Source organism: Cyanistes caeruleus, chromosome 6 (genome assembly GCF_971803275.1).
Source record: "Cyanistes caeruleus chromosome 6, bCyaCae1.hap1.1, whole genome shotgun sequence".
Taxonomy (NCBI): Eukaryota; Metazoa; Chordata; class Aves; order Passeriformes; family Paridae; genus Cyanistes; species Cyanistes caeruleus.
Genome location: NC_141706.1, coordinates 33393007 through 33417567, shown reverse-complemented (window position 1 = coordinate 33417567; position 24561 = coordinate 33393007). Strand labels below are relative to the sequence as shown.

The 24561-nt window shown below is 40.9% G+C and overlaps 1 protein-coding gene and 1 long non-coding RNA gene across 4 annotated transcripts in view; one reads left to right on the top strand and one right to left on the bottom strand.

The window, feature by feature from the left end:
* Positions 1-397: 397 nt before the first annotated feature.
* The window catches only part of ZFYVE1 (zinc finger FYVE-type containing 1), a 32807-nt gene continuing 8643 nt past the window's right edge, over positions 398-24561 (bottom strand). For 2 of the 3 annotated variants that reach the window (XM_086891919.1, XM_086891918.1), the window contains exons 4-13: positions 17000-17504; positions 14945-15159; positions 12803-12909; positions 11888-11996; positions 11221-11318; positions 11005-11122; positions 10502-10672; positions 9557-9737; positions 8974-9087; positions 3935-7902 (exon numbers count right to left, since the gene is read on the bottom strand). In XM_086891919.1, coding sequence (XP_086748045.1) covers positions 7670-7902; positions 8974-9087; positions 9557-9737; positions 10502-10672; positions 11005-11122; positions 11221-11318; positions 11888-11996; positions 12803-12909; positions 14945-15159; positions 17000-17504 — 1851 coding nt within the window. In that variant the 3' untranslated portion in view covers positions 3935-7669. Of the gene's footprint in view, positions 2451-2919; positions 3065-3934; positions 7903-8973; positions 9088-9556; positions 9738-10501; positions 10673-11004; positions 11123-11220; positions 11319-11887; positions 11997-12802; positions 12910-14944; positions 15160-16999; positions 17505-24561 lie in introns of those variants that run through there. The other variant, XM_086891917.1, reaches the window with a different exon arrangement.
* Positions 9607-17527, top strand: LOC147652581 (uncharacterized). Its single transcript, XR_015287668.1, has 2 exons — positions 9607-9715; positions 12749-17527. It is a non-coding gene; the product is annotated as an uncharacterized LOC147652581 (long non-coding RNA).

The following is a 24561-nucleotide window of genomic DNA, read 5'->3' as shown; positions in this document are numbered from 1 at the left end:
TGCATGTGCAAGAAAGCTCTTACTTTTTACTCCTCTTGAACAGGAGTATTTGTAATTTAACAAGTGGGTTAGTAAAACTGTTCAACCAGTCACAAAATGTTTTTCCCAGAGGGAACAGTGAGCTGCAGCAGGAGCACAGTGCTGTTAACTTGTTGGGGTTGTGGTATGAGTGCCACAAGAGTTCATTTGGGCCTTGGTGGTGCAGCCAGTTCATCCCTTTGCTTTCCTGCTAAGTAGCCTGAGCTCACTGCATGAGGGTGTCTCTGGCTTCTGATGGGAAGCCTCAGAAGTGCCCTGCAATGCAAGGCACTGTGCAGGGAGATTCCCTTCACAAGCCTCATGAGACTCTGAGCAGAGTAGGTTTTTGTTTCTTTCAATATATTCTTCTCTCCTTCCATTTTTCAAGTGACTTTGGATAAGAGGGAATTATTTAAATACAGGTACCAGAAAGCATAGGCCCTAGTAAAAACCCTCTCTGACCTGCAGAGCTCCACACTCATTTCTCCTGTTCTCTCACAACCCTCAGGCCCAAGCAATGTGCTTGTTGTTCCAACAGATTGTGTTCTCAGTAGCTCTTCTTGCTCAGCAACGCTCCAATGTTATATTTGGTGACTTCCTAACCTTTCTTTGTATTTCATTTACCCATTAATCTATACAGAAGACAACAAAGCAGAAAAACTCTCCTCTTGGGAGCAATGTCAAAACTTCAAATATATTGTCAGAAATAGCTGCTGCAAGGGTAATCCAAGATGAATCCCAGAAAATAGTCAAAATAGTTTCTTCCCTGAGTATACATTCAAAGCCCCCAAATCTTTCTTCTACCCCAGTAACAGCCAACTTCTGTTTTCCCCATGGGCAGACTGAGTTGTTAATTCCTTATAACCATGGTGCCCCTTACACCTCTGGCTTTAGTGTTCCTCTGCAGAGCCTTCTTTCTCACACAAAACAGAGTGGGTGCTGTTCACAGAATAATCTGTGCTGCCCCTTCTTTCCACAGACAGTGCTTATGAGACTAGGAGGTCTTCTGCTCCCCTAATGGGAAGCCTTGCAGGCTATTCCCATTCCCTCTACTACCCTTTGAAAACCAAGGGACCTAATTCCCGGTTGCTTCACTTTTCAATTTGAAAAAATACTCCACAATTTGTCTTGACTGGTTAGGTTAATTTTTGACATTTTCTGTTGCATGCACAATGATGAATGCACACAGCACAAATTTCAAAAGCATTTGCATTGCCATAGTTAATGCATAGTGCAACTAAGCATCTGTTAAAAAAACTAATTAATGCCATCCCACTGCAAAGTCTTAATATTACATCCGATAACTCAGTTGCAACATACTTTATATTGATCTTCTTGCTAGTAAACGTGTGGTTCAAACATCTTCATGTAGGAGCCTACAACGATCATGAAATCCCTTAAAGCAGAATTAATTCCAAAATTTAAATTAGAATTTAGACTTTTTCAGTTCTCTTAACACCAGTAATTCCTGTTCTGCAAGAACAAGACCATGCAACAATTATGTCCAGTTACCGTGGGAAACACAAACTAAGAATTGTGGTTGAAAGGCGTCTTACATAACTGAAAATAGTTTAATCTTTTTGTTCCTTTTAGGGAAAATTCATGAAACAAAAGAAAATGGTTTCCTTTCTGTTGTTTCCAGGAACCAAGCAAACACACATGTCCCTGAAAACCCATTCACCAACTAGTGCTTTTGCCGCCAACACTTCTAATTAAGCCTGCAAAAGCACTAAAAGAGGAGAGGGCAAGCAGGGCAAGAAGAGAGGCAATTTGGCTTCAGTGACAAACTGCGAACAGTTTACAGACAGCAGCTAAAGTACATTAAATCATCTCTTTCATTACACAGCATTCATTACACAGCAACAGCAGGACCCTTAGGTAGTTAAAAAGGAACTGCAACACTCTTCCTGTCTGCTACCGTATCAAAACAAGGTATTTCTTTGCCTCAGCTTCTCAGCAAGGACTGAACTAGTGGGAAACTTCAGAAAGGCCAGCCCTGTGCTCCAAACCAGGTTGCAGCATCCTACATCCAGCAGACACCATTTCCTTGGTCCCTTTGGTTCCCTGAAGCATGGCACAGTGCAGCCCACCCAGCTCTCCTCACTGGTCAAACTGCCAGTGCCTCCCATCAACACCACTCTCTCAGAAAGCCATAGTCTCACCCTTGCACTGTTCTATGTCCCCTGCTGCTATCAGTCATCTCTCACCCCTGATTAATAAAGCTCTCTACACAAAAACTTTAGGTCACATATGGTTCTTAGATGTAACAGGTAGAAAAACTTCAATTTTAACCTGAAATTTCTAAAGCAGGGAGGAGATTTGCTTCTGGGTCATCTGTGGTAGTGTTGGTCACATCTTTCTGTTGGTCCCAATTTACTGCAGTATATGCATTCGTGGTCATTTCTCCTCTATTAACCTGATGAATACTGCAACTAAGAGGTTAAAAAAAGTTGATTTACTAGTCACAAGTTCACAATGGCATTTTGGTGTTTTTAAGTTAAGAGGGACCTATTCTAACAGGACTAGAAAATAATGCATTTGTTATGAGAAAGGGAGAATTCAAACCCAACTATATACATAGTCTCAAGGTATCCTCTTACAGAAGCTGCTTTCAGAGAAGTTATAATCTAGCAGTGGAGAATTCAGCTTTGGTCCCCAAACCTTCAGTCACTAGGGGCTGCTTGCACACACTATATGTACTACACACACTGTGAGCTGAATCCAGCAGTCAACAACAACCCAAAGTATTTTCTAGACAGGGCTTTTGGGCTGAGGACCTGGGGACTTGACCCAACTGTTAAAAGCACTTTACAAATCATTGTAATACTTCAAAAATGGAAGCCAAGGCACAAAATTGATAAACCTTTTCAGGTAATTATCTGAAAATATAATCAAGATCACCTGCTTTTTCTTGCTGAAACAACTTTCCTATCTGTTGGTATCATGGTAGCTGTGAAGCACTCTGATACCTCCTGACAAGTCATCACCTGCACATCAACCATCATACATATGCACCTGCTTCTCTCCAGTGCTGCTGAAAAATTACCTTTTAAGCAGAAACAGAAAGATTTAACCAGCTTTTCAAAATATTAAAAATCAGTATGTTTCAAAATTTCTGGCATTCTTGAAATAAGAATTTCTGTAATGCCACAATTAAAATATCTCCTACATAAGGACTTTCACACACACACATATCTATATATCTATTGCTGGTATAATTTTGTTTTTGTTTGAGTTATATCCAACAAAAAGAAAGTTAAAAAGCTGAATGCATTTTAATTTTGGCTTGAGATAACTAACTAGCTGCCATTCTACTTTAACTTTGTCACATTATACTGTTGATTTTGAAAGCCCTCATAGCAAATTTTTATTTATTTTGGCATTGACATGATTTCATTGTTGATGTATCTGCACTACAAACAAATACATTTTATGACATATGTACTGTGACTGACAGAATATATATGTCAACATTGCTTTGTCATGAAAGAGTGCCCAGCTAAAGCAGGAGATGGGGATGAAACCTGGATAACAAAAAGCAGACAGTTCTATCCTTGTTCAAATCACTCTGTGTTCTCAAATTACTGGCAGGCAAAGAAATATCTGTTGGTGCCAAATTATATTACAGCCATCAGTAATAATTAAATGCAAGGACACTGCCACAATACATTGACTGACAATGTCAGTTGACAAATGAAACATGAAAATTATGAGAGGCCAAAACTGAAGTATATTAGTATTTAAACTTAATTGGGCTGGTGATGCTGAAAGCAAAAATCTGGACAACAAAGTCTGTAGAACTAGGTGAGGAAGCCAGAGTCCTGCAATGTTAAAGGCCAGGCTCCCAAAGCAACAGGAGCATTTGTGAATGTCTCAGCACAGTCACAGCAGACACCTGGCATAAATACAAGGCAGATCTAAATTGATGGTGTTTATTTCCACAAATGAACTCTTGTTGACATCAAAAGTTAGCAAGAGTTGTCTTGTCTTCCAGAACACAACCAAAGGTCAAATTCCCAAGGGACACAGACAGGAACATACAGAATACCTTGGCCAACTTCAGTCTGTGCAACTTCACCTGCAAGGCACTGGGCAGGAGAATGAAGGAACAGGAAGACCAGTGCAGGGGGTGGAAGTGGGGGAGGGCAGGGAATGAAGGACAAAGCAGTTTTTCTTGTGCAAGTAACTCCACCTTAGAGCCTGTTCCTACCCAGACAGCAGCTATGTGCTGCAGCCATGCTGTTCCACCATCTGTCCCCTGGCTGCAAGTCTCAGGTGCTACATGCACCTGGTACACATGTAAGCCAAGAATGGCCTACAGGGTTTGGATAGGGACTCTCAAGTAGAAGTGTCCACATCTATATGAAGCTTACATTTATCTGCTTCACAGAATTACAGGGAAACCCACATCATCTATTTGAAAGAGGAATCTTCATGCTGAATTGTCATATGTACCTATAATGGAAATAAATCCATCAGAATAAAGCAATCAACAAGGCTAGACTTGTTTTGTGGTGCTCTGGGTAAGGAATTCGGTTTTTTACTGGAGCACACATCCTTTGCATATTGGCAAGTTCATGATTGCTGTTTTACTCGATGGTTTCCATAGCACTTCCTAATTGGAAGGGGTGCAGATGCTGTCGAATAATCAATCTGACATAATTTTTCTGGCAAGAGATTAACATCAGTCAACTTCAGTCTAACTCAGAACATGCTTTTATCATGTCCCATCTCATACCAATTGAATTCATTACCTTACCAAGTGTGGCAATACTAACTGCTAAAATATTAACATTACAGTGAACTTCAGTTGACCCAAGGGACACATTATCATCTTGACCAACTGCAACTTCATGGTAATTTCTTCAGTGTAACACACATAGTGATGCTTTTCTAGAAATTTCCTGAAAAACAGTCTCCTTCAATCTTTCCCTTGTCAATACAGAAGACTTTTTCACACAGGAGTCGCATTACTGTCAGACCTGCCTCATGGTACCATTATGAAACTCACAGTTTGTGCTTTTGCATAGCTCCAACAGTGTTGCTGTGAGCTTTTGACAGGTTTTCCAAAAATTCACTCTTGGCAGGTGCTACCCATAACACAAATAGTTCTGCCCATCTCTCCTAATGCTTCAGGAATAGAACTCTCACAGGTTTCTACTGACAGTCACACCCCAAACACAACATGCTCCCATGTTGCTTTAGGGATTTTTTTCCCCCCCAGGATTTCCATTTCCTTCATGCAAGTTTTCTGTAGAACTTTCTGTCCCACAGACATCTCTTAGGGCTATTTTGTTTATTGAATCCTAATGCTCTAACACTGAATAGCATTGGGCTCTGATAACATCTATCCCCTTTAAATAGTTATGGCATTTAATAACCATATTCCATACTGTGTACTCACAGCACCAAACAGTACCAGAAAAAATAAGTGCTATTCTGTACAGGAAACAGCAGGGAACTTAAACCTTAGATACCTTTTTTTTTTCATCCTTTTTGGAAAACAAAGAGACCAAATATAGCTCTCAGCATTCCCCAGAAGGGTAACACCAAGCCTGCTGCAGTTCAAGCACCATGTAAGACTTTGCTTTATAAAGAAATATCACAGAAGATTCAGCTCCAGGGTAATCTATCAAGAAGGGACTCTGATACTGACAGGTTGCTAAGCTACTAAGACCACATATATATTAAAAATGTTTAGACATCATTTTCCTTTTGATTGAGTAGTAGTTCTTGCTTTAACAAGGAAAAAAAATCAGACAAGTTGTTGAAACAGATGCCAAAGATTTTATACAAGGAATGTCATGGCTGCTTTCTCTTTGTGCATTAACATGGTAGTAAAGCCACATGCATGAACAGCACACAGGGCACAGCCTACAAACCAAGAACACATTGCTCACCCATTAAAAAAATAAAGAATACTTTGAAGCACAGAATTATGCTAGATGTACAGAAAGTCTTTCAAGAGAGGATTTCTACCTACTCATGCCCTTACTTGGACAACTGTCAGTTTATGGCAGACTTTTGCTTACAAAAACATAAGAGAGTCCACTGTAAAATTGGCCAGTATCGAAGGTGTCCTGGAACGTCTTCTAAGTCTACTTGCTTGTGTAGGCTGGATGTTGTTGTGAAAGGACAAACACTTTGTGAGCATGTTCTTTCAGAGACAAAGTGAGAACCGCTTGTTACAAGGAAAGTCAGTACGCTTGTTCAGAAGATAAAGTTCTTTATAGCAGTTAATTTAATACAGTCTTAAAACAGGGTGTTGGGCACTCATCTACACAAGAGCACATTTAATAAGCTGGGGAAAAAATACCACAGTTCCAGGACACTGCATTAAACTCCAACCACTCCAAGAGGAGGCAACTCTCATGTGGTGAAAGAATTCTTGTCTGTATAAGCCAAGAAGGGAGAATTTTAGGCAGTTTAATCCACAATGGTCTCTTACTTCTTATAAGTGGAACCACAAATCCACAGTACATGACAGTATAAGTTAGGTTAAGTGGTGGTTTTCATAATAAAATCAGTGAATTCATTGCAGTCCTTTCATAAAAGGATGAAGTCCAGTGAGTGCCAGCTGCTAGGAGCAAAGAAGGTTCCCATTTTCCAGGTTGATTTGCAAGTTCATATTATTAGAAGAAAGTTCAAATCTGTGCAGTTTCTATGCAACCATTTCTGAGAACACAGAGGCTTCAGAGACTACAGGATCACTTAAGAAGTGGGGGAAAAGGAAAGTCATCACAACCCGAACAATTCAAACTTCATATCTCAGAATTGCCTACAAAACTTGTTCTCTTCTTCTTTGCTCTGGACAAAACTTTTAACTGCAATGATCTTGCAGAGAAACTTTAAGAAAACCTGAGTACATGAAAACATTGTCAGGGAGAGAAAAACCCTGCTACCTTTTGATCTGGTATTGAAGTTGAAATGGCGAAATCAGAATGCTCTGCCTCATGCTATAGGATTTGCTTTACCTCTCAGAGCTCTACCAGTCTCTGCCAAGGAGTCTGTGTTAACTTGATACCTCTTGCACTGCAAGACCATTGCTCATATCAAAAGTTCAAACAAACTTGCTAATAAATCTGGGTTTAATCTTCCATGGCCAGAAGGGCAGCACCTCCAGATGCAGAGATGGTTGAACTACCAGGTGTAATTCATATATCAACACTGGAGATTCCTGGCAGCACAGAGTCCAAATCTTCCTCACAGGACATCACGATCAGCAAGACATTCCAAAAGAAGAATTAGAAGGCCATAATTCTGATCCAATACAGTAAGGAACATCATCCATCATTTGAACTAGGAATATTCAAAGCTTCAATATTCAACCATATTCTTAATATACTAAATTATACATAGTTGATATATATATATAGATTATTTTTTTTATTGGAATAAAATACACTGGATTTTGGTTTGCTCATTTACAAGGGAGCTCCCTCCCTTTCCCAGTTAATTTGAAATTAAAACCTAGAGGCTGAATGTAAGCTCATTCCCAGCGTTCCAAGATGGATATAACACGAGAGGAGGCCAGAAACTGGAAACATGCACTCTGGCTGCAACAGGTTAGAAGGTGAAAGGGAGACCAGATATTTTCATTTGTAACCCTGAGAACATAAGGAATTGCAAAGATCTGGAGAGCAGCCTGGGGTTAAAGGTCACCAGGCTTTTTATTGCAGTTAAAGCAAACTCGGACTGGGTGATCCCATCCGCGAGAGGGAACCGCTCTGCGGTCGTGTGAGCACTCGTCACAGAATCCCTGGCCACAGGCCCGACAGTGGTGTTTGGAGAGTTTGATACTGAATTCCTTCCGGCAATTGTGGCAGTGCAGGATTTCATGATCTGGTACCCAGTATGCAGGTCGGGCAGCATCTTTTACCAGACCTAAGGAGGAAGTGAGGTGGGGGGATGAGAAAGAGGGAGAACAAAATAATCCATGAACATGAGCATGGAGCCACCCACACACTGCAAGTCATACTGCTGCCATTAAGGGGGAGGTGACCTACTGACAGAATCCTTTGGTGCAATGAGTAGCCATTTAGGACATCCTACCATTCTCCCACCTTCAGCCTCTCTTGAAAGAGTAAACTGTGTCTCTTTTAATCATGGCATCTTGCCTTACTCAGACTCTTCCAGAGGTTAAGACACTTCCCTACCTTCAGTTTCAGCTGTGGCCAAAAAACCCACCAAAGTCACCAAACGAAATATTCAGGAATGCATGTACTGTCTGAACTGAGAAAGGGATTTATTCTGCCCTTCATTGAGTCAGAAAGCAAACATCCACAAAAGTGAAGGCTGGACATGCCATAGGCAAAGCAGCTGAACAACGATCTGCGCATTGAGTAGGAAGTCAGGTCCAAAACCAGAAGATTCAAATGTGAAATGTTTGCTGTTGTACCTAAACTGCCACCCAGCACTTGAAAGAGCAGCAGAGGTTCCCTGCACTAAGCTCACCATTGAAGATCAGACTACTAATTACTTCCTCATCATTACCAACCTGGACAGCTTCAAATTCTCAGCCCTCCCCTCAGAAGAACCAAGAAATACCAGCAGTATCCATGAACACATTTAAAAGGTACTCAGCATCTCTGAAAGAAAACCAAACCTGATAAATTGCTTCCTAATTGGCCAATCTTTAGGGAACTCCAAATGGCAGGTCACTGCAGTGAATCCATCAAGAGAGCATGAATTACTCACAGCTTGGTGTGCAGTTTTGCATAAAAGGGTGAAAAGAGAAAGTGTGATCTGCAGAAACAACATGCTAAAAACCAAGAGGAAACATCAAGCAGAAGAGGTCCAGAGGGCTGTAGAACTCTCATCCAACAGTGGAATCATAGCAGAGGCACCAGCCTGTCACACAAACTCTTTAAGTTTAATAAGAAGTTTTGCTCTCTGAAAATAAAAATGCCTTTAGACAAAAAAAATCCCAACAGAACAGAACAGAACAGAACTCACCTAAGGGAATGTCCATGGCTGTTACCACTGCTCCAAGCGTGTTCTGCACAGCTTCCCCAACCTTCCTGGCAATAAGTGTTCCCCCTTCCTCATCTGAAGGCAGTTCAGCCACATCTGCATGAGACAAGAGTGAAGGGCTCAACACCTAAGTCCACCACCCTTTCTGCCAAGTTTCAGCTAATTTACATTAACAAAACAAGCAGCAAACCCAAAAGGCAGGTTGGAATCTCCCAGACTTTATGTTCCCCATCCACAATCTTGGATTGCAGAGTGTTCATTTTAGAAATAATGGACAAAATATATAATCTGCTGTAACATACACATCCCTGCTCTGATGTTAGCACCAGACCATCATACAATTAGAAAATAATTTTTTCAGTCAGCAGCTCAGGTATCTGGTAGAGTTATCCTTCTTCCAAAAGGCATTGAGCTCTTCAACTTCCTTACCAAAAAAACTGTTTGGAAACCCAGTGTAAACAGCACCGTCTTACACCCACTGAGAATGGTTGTGATCCAGAAATCAGGGACAAAGACTTCAGGCTAGTGCCCAGGGATAGTTCTGTCACAATCAACTCAAGATTACCTAACTGGATGCCCCTGTTGTCATAGCAGTTGTCACACACACGCACTGGTGCTGGTCCCCAGCCTCGCTCAGGCACTGGACGGGTCTTGGAAGAACAGCCATCACAGAAGCCCTCTCCACAGGCCCGGCAGTGATGCTTTGTGTCATTATCTTTGAAAGGTGTGTTGCATTTCTTACAACTCTAATCAGAACAACACAAAAGGAAGAACTGTTAGTTTGATCTTCCTGAAGTGAAAAATAGAGAGCAGAAGCCCAGGATGGCAAGTTTCAGCCTGAAATTGTGAAAAATACAGTTACACACGAGACTTGGGTGCTATCAGCCCCGTAACTTTACCCCAGGGAAGTGATTTAGAACGGTATGTGTATAGTGGTTAAGCCAATATATTGCTATGATCCCTTTGTTCACAACTACAAATAAACACAGCCACATCACACAGGGCTGAATGATGGATACTTTGTGTGGGGTAAGGATTCAGAAGGCAATTTTCACTGAAAAAGAATCTGTTTCCGACAAGATACAGAGAATCCTTTCCTAGTTCACCTGTTTGGGCCAGCTTTTTGCATCTGGCATGAAACCAGAGTTTGCACCTACAAAAATAATACTATCAGCTGCAGTGGCCAGATTTAATGTGTTAATTCTTTGCTTTGAAAAACAAGTTCACGCAAGCCAGGATTTTCTGTGATATTGCTGGGAAGTAGCTCACGAAGAGCAGGGAGAAACCATCTCTTTATCAGGGCTGGGCCAAGTCTCTGTTCATAATTTCTCTGGCTAAGTCAAGAATGGGAAGAGGAGAGAGCACTTCATTTTTCTCAAAATTGCAGGAGCAGGGATTGCTGCAGTAAAACAAGAAGCATTTAGAATCTGCAATGTACTTTATTACTTATAGAGTAAGGTAAAGGGGTTTTAGCTAGGCACAACCTTTCTCTCCAGTAGCTGCTATTTACCAGAATCTGAGAGTTGGGTTTCCAGTAAGCTGGGGCAATCTGGTCTGTTAACCAGGAGGTCACAGCTTTTGTGGGTCCCAGGCTAAGTTCAGATACTGATTGAGCCATGAAATTCATGCCATCCAACAAACGCTGGGCTGCGTTGTTGTTGTCTTTCAGAAATCCATCAGTCTGGAATGAAACAGATATTCATTTGAGAATAAGAACAGGGAAACCTTTTTTTTTAAATGCAGATGGCTCTGCAACCCATTACTCCTGTTGAACTGGAGGACAAGCAGGAGAAAAAGATTCACCAGCCCTGCTTTGAAAGACATGAGTAGGTTGGCAACTTAGCCATTTAAAGATAGCCAAAAATGTCTGAAAGCCCTTGCAAAGGCTCTTTCAAACAGCAGGGACCAGCTTAATGAAAGGCAATCTATTTTCTCCATCAACATTCAGAAGAACCAAATTAGCATGTGCATGGCTGCACACATACACAAAGACTATCCAGCAACCAGACTTACCCCCGGCCAGACATGCTCAATTTCTGTCCTCACTACAGTGTTCACAGGGTCTTGGTTGCCAAACCAGTACTGCCGGCTGCGATACACCACCCCGCAGTTGGGGCACTCAATCACGTACCTGCACAAGACAGGCACAGGTTACCTGTCTGGCAGGTCCCATGCACCAGGCAGCACAGAGACCACAGAGAGCAGAGAGATCTCAGCTGCAGTACTCACCCTGACCAGGCATACTTGGCAAGGCCCAGCCAAGGGGAATCTGTGGAAGCAGAGGTTTTTGGCACCACGCTGACCTCCATCCCTCGTTCATAACACGCCTACAACACAAAGACTCAATTAAAACTATGTTCTTGGGAATTTAAATCTACATCTGGCTGATGTTTGGCAACATAAAGCATATAATTAGCACACAGAGGTCCACAGCAAAGGAACACTCATCAGAACTCATTTTTAGAAAAAAACAAAACCAAACCCACTCTCAATAATAACATCAGGGAAGTATTTCTACATCAATAAAGACCATGATGGTAGCCAAAAATTTTCCTGTCTCCTGCACAGGTCCTTCAGCAAAACTGGCTAATACTAAGCACTGGGCATAAGCAAACAAGAGTAACCATGTCAAATATATAAAAGGTCAACATCACCCAGGTTAAGAGCAGCCAGCTTCAAAATTTAGCTAGAAAATTACACATAGCACACAGAAGTGATGAACTCTCCAAGCAAACATACAAGTCAAATAAGGATCATTGTTTCTTGTCAAGGCTATGAGCACCTCTGACATTAAAAATAAAAAAAAGGAAAAAAACAGGCACATGCCTGGGATATCCCTCATTTACTTGGTCATCATTTCCTTTTTCATTCTTCCAACTTTGTCCTTGTATCTCACCTTGCAAGTGTAGACTCTGTTATCATACTGGTGAGAGTATCTGCATCGACTTTTGGATTCATGAGGGACTCCTTCCTTTGCATGGTTCATGCTCTTCTTACAGCCACACCTGAAAATGCAAGAGCAATCCATGAGTTGTTGCTTTTAGACACAGGAGAGATGTCACCAAGGTTTCATTTTTATTGCTATCTTGCATTTTTATAGATGTTGTGCCCTCAAACCATCTTAACAACTGTACTTACAGCAATGACATAATTTATTATTGAAAGGCAGGCTCTTCAGAAGGTGTAATAACTGTTTCACAAACAAAGCATCACCACACAACAATTCACTGCAGAAAATGCTCAGCGTCACAAAAGAAGTATAACCAGCCACAACACCACGCTGTTATACAGCTCCCAGACTCAGAGCATTGACTGCCATCTACTGCCCTTCCAGGCACAATCTTGGGGCTCTTTCCAGAGAGCTACATGCCAAGATCTAATCAAATATGGAGCTCCACTTAGACCTAGTGACTAAATACAGCCCCACTCCATGATGTGTGCTTTAGGATTGTTTATACTATTTAGACAATAAAGATGTCAGAAAAAAAAATCCTAAGAAATTTCAGGGGATTTATTTAGACACTCCTTTCTTCCTGTCCTGCTTGCATTTGGGAAAAGATATGGGCAGCACAGGTTTGTAGCCATGCACAAAAATAGAGTGAGCAAAAACCATTCATCCAGCTGGGATGTGGCAACAGTGGTAGTCCAGTTCACATAAGAGTTGAATTTCAAGCTACTTCTTCCTGGAAGTACTAGCTGAGGATAGATGATGTCAGGTGTCAAGATGTCACAGAAACTTTACATTCTGCGGCTGCAGGTGAGGACAGCACTATCATCTAAGAGGATGGAGAAGCATTTCTCATCTACCTACCCACAGCTGAGGCACACAGAGGAGCATGTGAAATATTCATCTGGAAAGAAAGAGCTGTGAGCCATCTGGTCATCAGGGATCTCCCCACTGAACCGGTCACTTAGAGCCTGTCAAACAAAAAAGAATGAACTGGAAAGGGATTAAGGGCAACAAAGACATTTTGCAAGAAAAAGCATGGATTCCTCTACTGGAGGGGGAGGCAGAGGGAGTACACAGCTAACAAATGTGTCTTACTAGCCTGGAAAACAAAACAAGCATTGGAAACCAACCAAGAAGGCAATCTAGCACTTGTGTGGAAGTGACTTGAATACTTGTAAGATATTCTTTTTCTCTGCTCTCCTCTCCAGTCTCTAGTTTGAATTTTGTAGTAGAAATAGATGGTAGAAAATTGCATCCGCCTCTGTGTATCCAATCCTTGCTCAAAATAGCAGGGTTCTTCCTAAAAGGGCTTTGCATTCCGGAAAGCTCTGAAAAGAAACTTGTAAGATCATTTCTCATAGTTCATGTGAACACATTTTTTGCCTCTTGGCTCAGAAAATGCTGCCCTGGGCTTTCCTCTAGCTACCTGAACAACTGCCCTTCCCTAGTGACATGACAAAACTGAGACAAAGGGATTTGTACCCTTTCCTAGGAACACCCATTCTCAGATTAAATCAGTCCTTAGCCTTGGCACACTTAACTTTTTCAGTTCTTTCAGATATCATGTTTAGGAAAAAAATAAAAAAACACTGGAAGAAAGCAAATGGTTACAGTTTTTCTCGCTGTAGCTCTCTGAAGGCATGAGATCTAGCTGAAACTCTTCCTACAGCTGAGGTTCATGAAGTGGCTGCCTGCCTTTCTCTTCCTCCCCCTCCCCTCACACGGTTGTAGTAGGTGGAGTGGGTGCATCTTTACTGTGTAGCAAGGGTTGAATGCACATACAGACAGACTTGTGTATATCTCTCTCAACACAGCTTCCCTCAGATAAGCTCTCTATTTAAACATTATATTTCACATAATTTCAATGAAATTTGCTTTACATTCTCTTTTAAGCTTGACTGATACTGATACTTTCGAATGAACTCAAAAGTTAGAGGAAGTGGACAGAAATCTATAGCAAAACTTGTGTCCTCAGCAAGAAGCAAAAGAAACTAATTTGTAGTCAGTTGTGATTTGAACACAGCAAACACTCTACTGGACACGAATTTAAGTATACTAGCAGCTATATCTGAAACCAGGCTACTTGATTATTGCAATGAAGACCTAGAAATGAAACTAAAATTAATGATTTCAACTGTTTTTCCCCTTGCTGCCTGTCTGCTCCCTAATGCAAAGAACTGAGTACACGCCACCTTGACACTTCCCTCTGTGCTTCAGCTACCACTAATGCAGAGCAACCAGAATTATCTGTTCCAACAGCTGTGACTAACACCAGAAAAGACTGCTAACACTACCTCCTTCTGCAGATATGCCCCAGCTCTGCCTGCCCCTCCCCAATGACAGCTGTGCTCTTCAGGCCAAAGAAAATGTGATGTTAATCAGGCAGTGGTATATGGAAACTTACAGGAAATTTAAAGACCCAAAAATCCCTCTGACATCCTAGCAAAGTGAACCATCTAAGAAAATCATTTGCTCTGAAGTAATACATCATTTGGCTTGATAATATCCTAGCTACCTGCACGACTCCTTCCTCCTTTTTGCCTCCTAGCCCTTGGGTTATACTACTCAGTGCTAGGTTTTGCCAACTATTAACTCCCTCCAAGTCTCTTGCATTTTCTCCTCTTCTGCTGAGGTCATCTTTAGGAATTTTATAAAAAAAACCCAAAAACCTTCTAAAGTCTCTCTTTGTAAATCACTGTCATTAAGTGACTGTCACCCACAACATCTGTTATTTTTTCTTCCCAACTCAGCTTTATGATCTTGCTCAGTTCGGCTCTTTAACTTTTCTTGACCTCCCATGATCTTTACTAAAATGTTTGTTTTGAAGTGAAAAAAAAAAAACCTACTCAGCCTCCCTGGCTGTTATACAAAATCATCATTCTCATGGAAGACTTGCATGCAAGTTTGCATCACTGGTTCAGGTGCTCTGCCTTTATGAGCCACAGCTGAGTTAATAGCAGCAGTGGTACAAATAAACACTGTGACAAACTCTTCTTCACTTACTTTTAGTGCTTTGTAGATAACCCCAGGCTGTCTGGGTGACCGAGTAGTATTGTTCTCCAGCTGCTGCTCCACAGCTCGCCTAAGCCCAGAGAAATCTGTTGGAGGATTGTATGTCCTTGTTCCCTTGTAGTGAATTGAGCTGAAAGCCTCAGGAAAACAGCTTAGCTTCCGAAACCGATCCTGAATGAGCTTCTCAGGAACCTCAGAAGGATGATCTATGTATAAGAGTATCAGCAAATTCATAAACAACTGATTGCTTAAAACAGTACTTTAATTGCATAGCACTTTCATATGCAATACAGATCTAGTTTTCTTAATTAAATCTTCTAATACATCTGCATGCAGCTATCATTATATTTTAAAACAAAGCAAAGAAACAAACTTTCCAAAAGCAGCCTCTGTTTTGTGATTCAATTCCAAGACCAAGTTTCTCAGGTAAAACCAGACACAGATTTTGAAACACAGATACCCAGATTAAGGAGCAAGTTAGGACATACTACAAGGAAACACAATGTCAGCACGTTTGTTAGCTCTTCTCACCCAACCATAACTTGGTATAGCTATTCCTAGCACCTGATAAGTGGAGAACATGAACCTTACATGGGCTGCCTGTTCTCCATGCCAACCCCGTAGCAAGGAAGACCAAGCCTTTATCAACAATTTGTACATGGCAAAGCACTTCAGAACTGGCCACATCAGGTCAAACTCCACAGAGCGAACCACATTCTGCCTGCTTCCAAGTACCTGCTGCATATTTCAGAATAAGGCAGGCCCTATCTTCCCTCCCTTAAAACTACACAAACACACTTATCTCAATTATCCATTGAGAAAGACGATTACAGGTTTCTGCATATCCATATGCTAAGAGATTTCTTTCCTATTCCTACTGTGATCAGAAGTGACCGTAAAAATATATTATTTTTATGACCCTGACTTTGCATAGAAGTGCAAAGTGTCCTTATGGGTCACTAAAGGCTGAACTGATGAAACAGCGAATGTGAATAACTTCATGAAAGGCTGAATTGCTTATCAGCAAATTGGTATATAAGGAAAAATATCTGCCTCACACGTAAGTTAAAATTTATTAAGAAGTTACTCCAATAATAACCACAAAGAACATCAAGTTCTTGTACTAGTTTAAAAGCTCACTGTTTAGAAAAGCCAAAATGAGAATGTGGGTCAGCCAGGACTGCTGAGGTATTTATTACACAAGAGACAGCTCCTAGATGTACACAAACAGTGGGACTGAGCCTCAGCCACTGCTGCCCGTGGGATAGACTCATGTCGGAGAAGTTCATGGAGAACTGTCTCCCATGGGAGGGATTCCACACTGGAGATGGGGAAGGACTCCTCTGCCTGAGCAGCAGCAGGAACAATGTGTGATGAATTGACCATAACCCCCATTCCCTGCCTCCCTGCACGGCTGACAGGGGAGGACATAGAGCTGGGAAAGAGGGAGGGATGGGGGAAAGCTGGTTTTAAGATTTATTTTACTTCTCATTACCCTGCTCTGATTTTGTCAGTAATAAATTCCATTAATATTCCCAAGTTAAGTCAGTTTTGCCCATGCCATGGTATTTGATGAGTGATCTCTCCTGGACCTTATCTCAACTGATGAACTTTTCATCATGTTTTCTCTCTCCTGTCCAACATTTTCATTATGTTTCCTCCTTTGTGGAGGGGAGTGATTCGGCTTTGGTGGGTGCCTGGCGTTCAGCCAGGGTCAACTCACATCAGTTTTCACCTTCATCTGCCATATCACCCATTTCTAAACTCATGAACTTGTATGTTGACCCCTCCAGTGGCTGGCAGAACTCATGACTACTCAGCACTAATGTTCAGCTGTCTAAGAGGATTATTCTAGTTGATTTGGAATAGTCAGATCACCATGAGGGAATGCTCTTCTAGTTCCACAGCCTGGTTCCCAGACTGAAACCAGTGAGAGAAAAACCCAAATCACATTTTTATATGGTAGTAAAGAATGCTGAATATTCAGTACAACCCGATAGTTTACAGACAGTGTTTAGCACATTCTAATTGGAACTGCCTACTCACCAGAGCCCAGTAGCTTGGTGTACACAGTCTCATGAAAGATGATAACACCTGGACCCAAAGTTGACAGAGGAACATCTAGGCCACAGCGGGCTGTGGTGGCTTTTAGCTCCTTGGTGAAGTGTTTTAAATAAGCCTCTGAGGCATCACCAAGGAATTTGAAGAGGTCATTGTGGAGCCTGTCAGCACGGGTACGGTAGATGACGAGGTCAGAGATGGCCAGGACCTTCAGCAGCAGCCGTGTTCTCTGGCTCAGGTTCACAGTGGCCCCCAGCAGGCCCTCTGTATCAATGACCACCACTTTGCGGACAGGGTCGTAGGCTGCCCAAACTCCAACTGTGCAAGACTCCTGGGCAGGAGATGTCTTGAAGACTTCCCGGCCATAGAAGAAAGTGTGGTTAAGGGTGTGAGACTTGCCATCCCCTGTGTTCCCAAAGATGGACACTACCTTTAGGTGCTGGTCAGGACTGCAGTCCAATTTCTTAATAAAGTCCTCTTCATTCCTTACCTTCCAAAACAAAAAGAGAAAAATATTATAACTATGTAATTGGAGTAGACAACACTGAAAACACAGCTGGTTTCAGGATTCATAAGATTAAAAACAGTGATTACCTCCTCTTCAGATTTCACCACAAGTTTCTGAAGCACCACAAGTACAAAGCAAAACACTAGAATGCAGTTTTGTAAAATGTACGCATTGATGGGATGTATGTTGTTCCATCATGTAGCTGTTTTGGAAGTGATGCCTCGCTGTGATTATGTATCTAGTCAACTCTCTAGTACCTCACCCCATTCTCTGAGACAGCCCTTTCAGAGAAGGGAGCACAACACTACTTCCAAGTCTGTCAGAACAGCTACCTGGAGCATGGCAGACTTTCTCAATGGTCTTGGTTCATGGAGCATCAGTCTCCTTGCAAGCATCTAAGCTCAGGTGTGAAAGAGGGGATTGCTTTTACCACTTTAACTTGCCTCATCCACAGAGGCTGAGCACCTGTTTAGGAAGAAAAATCTCTGCCATGCACTCATGCTGCATCTATCCACAGCCAGGGGCTCTCAGGCACAGGCTGTCCTATTCCCACTGCTCTCCAGATGATCAATCCTTCAGCTGCAAAGTGGGAGCAGAGAAGAAGCAGCAAAACTGTGCACTGGAGTTAGGCGCTCAAAGCAGGTCAAACTGGTTCTCACAGAAGTGCCACAACTACCTCAATAATCCACTTCATAATTTATTGTATTGTACTTCCATAAAAAAATAAAACAAAAGAACACACACATACAAAACCAAAAGAAGTGCTGGTAACTTCTCTTTAGCTTTACATAGTTTAAATGTCAAGCATCATGCTGTCTAGGCTAGAGAACAGGGCATTTTCTGTTCAGATACTGGAGCAACAGGAGCAGATAAACAAGCAGTGAAATGAGCTAAGGTTCTGTACAAGATCCTGCCCTGACCTTGTTGCAGAATAGATCCTTGGCTTCTACAGGTTTCATGCTTCATTCATTTATTTAGTGCTTACTTTTTTTTCTTTGAAGGAAAATAAAAATCAGCCAGAGTGCCAGATTGTGTTTGGGAACAGCATCCACAAAGAAAAGCTGTGGGCTTGCAGTAGCTTCTCACAGACTCAAACTATTCAAGGCAGCCTCACAGAGTAGAAGAAAACAGGAAACAAGAGACATCAAAATGCTCTCAACAGAATCTTTCCTGGTATCTGGGAGAACATCAAGATACACTGAAATTACAGGGGCACAAGAAAGGGTCTGCTTTCTTGGTAGCTGTGATTATTAGCTTATCATCAGGAAGATGCAGCTTAGATGATAGATGCAGTTTTGCTTAGTGTCTCTTAAGATGTCTCTGTGGATGAAAGGAAGTTCTTGGTTCATGGAAAAGCTCCTAAAAACATCCACAGATTTGACAACATGAAAATGTTATGTGAACATAAACAAAAGGGAATATGATAATGTCTTCTTCAAAATGTTTTGTATTTCATGCCCACCTCCCAAACTTCTCACCAAAAAGGTGACATGTCCTTTTTGACAGAGTCAGTAATTATGTACTCCCTAGACAACACCAAAAAAAATAATCAATTTTCAAACAGTTGCTTAAGTATTGGCAGGACAGCTAATGACTAAGATCTTTTAGCCAGCACTAGAATTATTACTTTGGTAACAGTTCAGGAGAGAGTTTGTGGAACAGGCTGAGCCAGTAATGTCAGAAGACACAAAGGACAGTAGAGACCATAGGAATAAGGGTAACTCTGAGATATATTCCCACCATTAAGAGACAGGAGCCAATTCAAAGTTACACCGAATATCAAATCACGTACCCAAAGCTACTGCTTTCTAAGTTATCTCCTTCTAGGCTTTTGGAGACCTCCTTTCAGGACAGAATTCTGGAGTTATTTTAATAAGCTAGTTACCCAGGAGCACAAGAATGCACCAAAGTCTAGCTAGTGCAATGCTTACATCTCACAGGACTTGGTAATGAATGAGAAAGAACTTAAGGCATGAAATGAGTAAATGTTTCCTAGCATTCACCTGAACACTTCACCAGTGCTCAGAAGTCAGATGACTTCCTGGGCAGTGGCTGCACTTAGATGCTCATGGTTGGTAGAGAAACAGTAAACCTATCCTCCCTTTTAGAACCTAGTCATAATTTTGGATCCTGCAACATATTTATAATAAATTCCATGTGGGGGGAGAAGCAACAAAACCAAAAACAAGCCAAAATGACCACAAGAAGCCCTTCCCTTTGAAGTTGAATATGCTTGTACATCACTGGGTGCTCCTTGCTCTTGTGCACTAGTTGACTGTAACCAATGCTGAGTATAGGAATGATACTCTGAAAGAACCATCCATAACAATCTCTGTATCAGTAGTCAAGTTTACTTCCCTTGAGCAAGCTCCTTTAAGACATTTGAAGTCAGAGTGGGTGTAATAGGTGTCAAATCCCTATACTAATACTAACTAGGATACTAATCCCCACTTCTTCATTTTGCTTCTCATCTCTAAACCAAATTGGTATGGTACCAGTTTCTGTTGCATGTGCAAAGACTCACGTTTCCATAACTGTGTCCACTTCTGCATTGCACAAGAGCTCCAGATCTCTGACATTCACAGCAGAGAGTAAATACGAAACCTTCCTTATGTTGCACAACAATGTCAATTAAGGATGAAAACTGTATTTCTAAACCAAGACAAAAGTAATATCTCTTCAGCCCCTTCTTGATTTTGCCATTTCTAGTATCAGAAACTCATTTACACTTTTGTTATAGCTCTCAAGAGACTCTCTTCTAAAAATAACAGTTTTTACTGCATCATATGTTAGAATTCTGGTTAGCGTTCTTTAATAGTTTTAACAATTGCTTTTAGCAATAGTAGTTTTTCATTTTAGTTGCTTTTAGCAGCTGTCATCCAGCTCCCCATGCAGTCCTTTCACCCAAATTCAGCTGAACTGGAGGTGAAGGTCTTCAATGGGGAAAAACAGAGAACTTGACAGCTGAAGTCCTCTATAAGAAGGACACAAAAACTCATAGCATGCTGCAGTAGAGCACATTTAGAAATTAAGTCTCTTTATCACCTATACTTAGAAATCTATTGTACCTAACATAACAAGTTTCCTAAATCTGAGCCCTAAGAAAAGTAGAATTGTTTAGAAACAGAACTGCTAAAATTACATTCCAGCCTATGCATTTCTTGGTTACAATGTTATTAAAATAAAAAGGTGTTAAAAAGCCTAGGAACAAAAATCTATAAAATAGAACAGAGTTTCCAATAACCTGTACTCGTACAACATTAAATCTGCCTCCAGCAAAACAAACACATTAAGAGAATCAAACATTTTTACCACAGTTTTCTCCTTTTAAGACTCCTTATGAACCCTTTAGAGCTTGCTAATATTCATGGAAATGGTGCACAAAGACAGAGTTGTGCCACAACACACAAAAGCTCAAAACAAAAATCAAGAATGCTTGGCATAGTATTCACCAGAGCGCCTTCATTTGCTAGTCTTACACTGTCATTTAGGCTTATGTTGGTACTTTTGTTGTTGTATTTTGAAGTCTTACTCATTGCTTGACCTGGTTTTAAAATAGTATTTTTAATAACAAATATATTTTCTGCAATCAAGAAAGAAGTCATCATATAACTAACTAAAGTATTGAGTCAAGGGTTGTCAGGCATGGGAACAGGCAGCCCAGGGAAGTGGTGGAGTTACCATCTCTGAAAGTATTCAGAAGACGTGTAGATGTGGTACTGAGAGACAGTTTAGTGGTTGACTTGGCAGTGCTGAGTTAATAGTTGGACTTGATGATCTCAAAGTTCTTTTCCAACTTAAGTGAGTCTATGATCAGACAAACAGCACACAACAGTGTCTTCTGACAACCACTAAGTCAGTAAGAATTATAAAATTAAATTATATAAATTTAACACCTTTCTCAGTAAAGGGAACGGTAAACTACAAGATTTGTAACAGCACATCCAAATGTATACCAGCATAAAATTACAAACATCTGAGACAAATCAGTACAAGCGATCAAAATAATCAAGTAAAAAAAATAAGAATCTACTTTAAAGCACTGTAATATTATTTACTTAATTTACCTTACTTAACACTGGCAATAAAAGTAATGCTGCTCACAGTTCAGAAAATATTTTTAAAAGATAATGCTTACAAGAATTCAAACACCTTAAATCAGAAGGAGAAATGGCAAAGCAAGCTAAAAGAAGATCTGCAAACCTTTCAAGCAGTCTTGAACTTCTAAAATAAAACAGAGACAATATTAGGTAATTGATCTTAAGGACAGAGTATCATATCAATTACTAAACCTGGAAATAGAACAGATCTGTCAGATCTGCCCAGCTCAATGTAGCCCAGTTCTTGAAAGCACTGCTTCTAAATCTGTGTTTTAACTCCAAAAAACTGAGCTCCTATCCAGAAGTAGATTCATAAAGAAGTGTTTGGGTGCATGTCTAAAGCCCCAAATCCTACCTTTAGGTCATTAAATCCCAATTTCAGTGTACATTGAAAATAAGAAAGAAATCCATGAAGCAGATTTCTTCCTTTAACTACAGCCAGTAAGACTAACCTGAGAAGAATAAGCTCCACCACAGTAAAGTGCCACCACAAAAATTCACATCTCTGCAATGCTCCTCACAATCACGCCTGAAAAGGCAGTGCACGAATGCAGTGAAGTGTAACTGGCTTAACCCAGCAACTCAAGTGCAACAGGCTATTAAAAATACAACTGGAAATTCTCTACTTTTGCCCCAGAAGAAATTTTTGTTGATATCCACAAGTGTCTCCTGTCATCAAGTGACAAAAGAGACAGTTACCTGTGAGGAAGAGAAACTTTCTGCTATGAAACCCATAACATCAACAGAGCTGTGAGACAGGCCCTAAACCACAGTAATTCAAATCCTTTGTCCTCTAAGATCTTAGGCTAATTCAGGTTGAAAGGGACCTCAGGAGACCATTACTTCCTCTGACTTTCAGAGTATTCCAAACAAGAGAGAAGATTTTCATCATAAGTAGGTGCTCAAGAAGAATCAAAGCTGACTTTTAAGTCCAAGCATTTCTAGTTTTCTACCTTAGGTTGCCTCCTATACCTTCTCCTCTGCATGACTTTCCATGGAAAACATAATTTATGCCATTACTCAAGTCTTCCACATACCACTTAAAATTCATAATACAATTACATGCATTTGATACAGAAATAAGTGCCTCTAAAAGACAAATTTCCTAAAAGTTTGATGAAAACAGAAAACAGAGCAGAAAAGAGACTCCAATAATACTAAGGAAAGAGCATGTCTCATGTCTCCCTGCAGTCTCCAAGACACAGCAGTAAGCTGAGCACTCATGCCCATACGTGCTAGCCAGTAAGCATGCTGCCTGGTGCATGACAGCACACATACTGCTTCTTATTCAGAAGACAGAAAATGTGGATAAGCACTGGATAATGGGAAAAAGACATCTCAGAAATTAGATTCCATTAATTCTACTGGTCAAAGAGTTACTTGCTAGTATATAAATGTTTTACAGTAGCCTGAGAAAGTTTCTGCAATGGGTTGTGTCAACAGATTAGTTTATAGAATTGTGTATGTCTACCAGAAGTTACAGTCTGGTATTCAGAAATAAGTTATTAATCACTCATGCAGTGAACACTTACATAATCATTACATTAATCATCATTGTCCTCAGTGATCTCCTAGCCTTCAGCCAAGCTGACAGTGGACATCAGTATTTTCAGGACTGGAGTCCTACAGAACCTCAAGCCCAAATTGAAGGACTTGACACCAGATACAGGGAGGACAAAATAAAGCAAGGACAGACACACCACAGGGATCTAAGGTTAGATTCCCACACTGCTCCTCAGCTTTAGCTAGTTTTGATCTTACTCCCCATGTGGGTGCAGGTCTGGCTCGAGCAGATGAAAGCATTTAGGGGTGTTTCCTAACCTGAAGGGTTTTTTGTTGTTGATTTGTCTTCACTGCAGTACCACCTACGGGTTCTGTTGAGATTTGTTAACAGCCACAGTACATACCCATGGACAATACTGTCTCGGAACTGAATATATTTTTCAGACCAAAATTGTCCTGTTCCTTCCCACAGCTCTGGCATAAGAATTCAGGTTCAATATTTTATTGAGCTTGCATGGAGCTTAACAGCTCCAGCTGAATCTCAACAGGACTTATAGCTCCCTGCAATGAAGGGCAGAGGCTGCCCATGTCTGAGACCCATGTCTATTATTACAGAGCTCTGAGAGAGTCAAAGACAGAAGAATTAAATCCTGCTTAACAATCCTACCCAAAGAGATCCTATCTCAAACCTTTTAAGACAGTGGTGAAAAAAATTAAGGGGATTGGAGGTAACACAATATAACTGGACTCCTCCCTAACCCAAGAGGCAATATTGACTGAAATATTGCTATTATTAGGTAAGTCAACCTTGTAGACGACAGTTAAGTTATATCAAACTTCTGGAAGCAGAAAGAAGACTATGAAGTCCACTAAACTGTTTGCCTGCTGAAAAAAGTACTTTTGCAAGGACTGAAAACTAATCAAGACTTTGAGGTGAATGCAACTGCTGTGAAAATAACGCTAACATAATAGTATCATCTAACTCTAAAAGAGAACAGTAATCGATGGAAAAATGATGATTTTGTCTCTAAAATACCTTTCAAGTTCCTGTAGATGTTAATTTGACCACAGAACTACCAATTACCACCCCAAAGTCACAGCTCTAGCAGCAGAGATCAGGTCCACACGAAGAGACTTGCCCAGAAGACTGCAAGTCAAACAGCAAGTTTCATGCTGTCTTACTAAGTACTAAGAGTAACTAGATTACCTGTGAGGACACTACTTCTACAACTGTCCTTGTCAAGATGGGCATCTACAAACTTATTTGTATAACAGTTGCATTCTTCCTAAAAAACAGTTACTCTGGTTATTTTTGCAATTTGGGGGTGTTTGGACAGGCAGGCCAAAGGACTCATTCTTTTGCCTTTGTGTGATACTACAGCAAAGCATTAACAACCCAGGTAAAAAAGCCAAAAGTGCATACTGCAGTGATATCT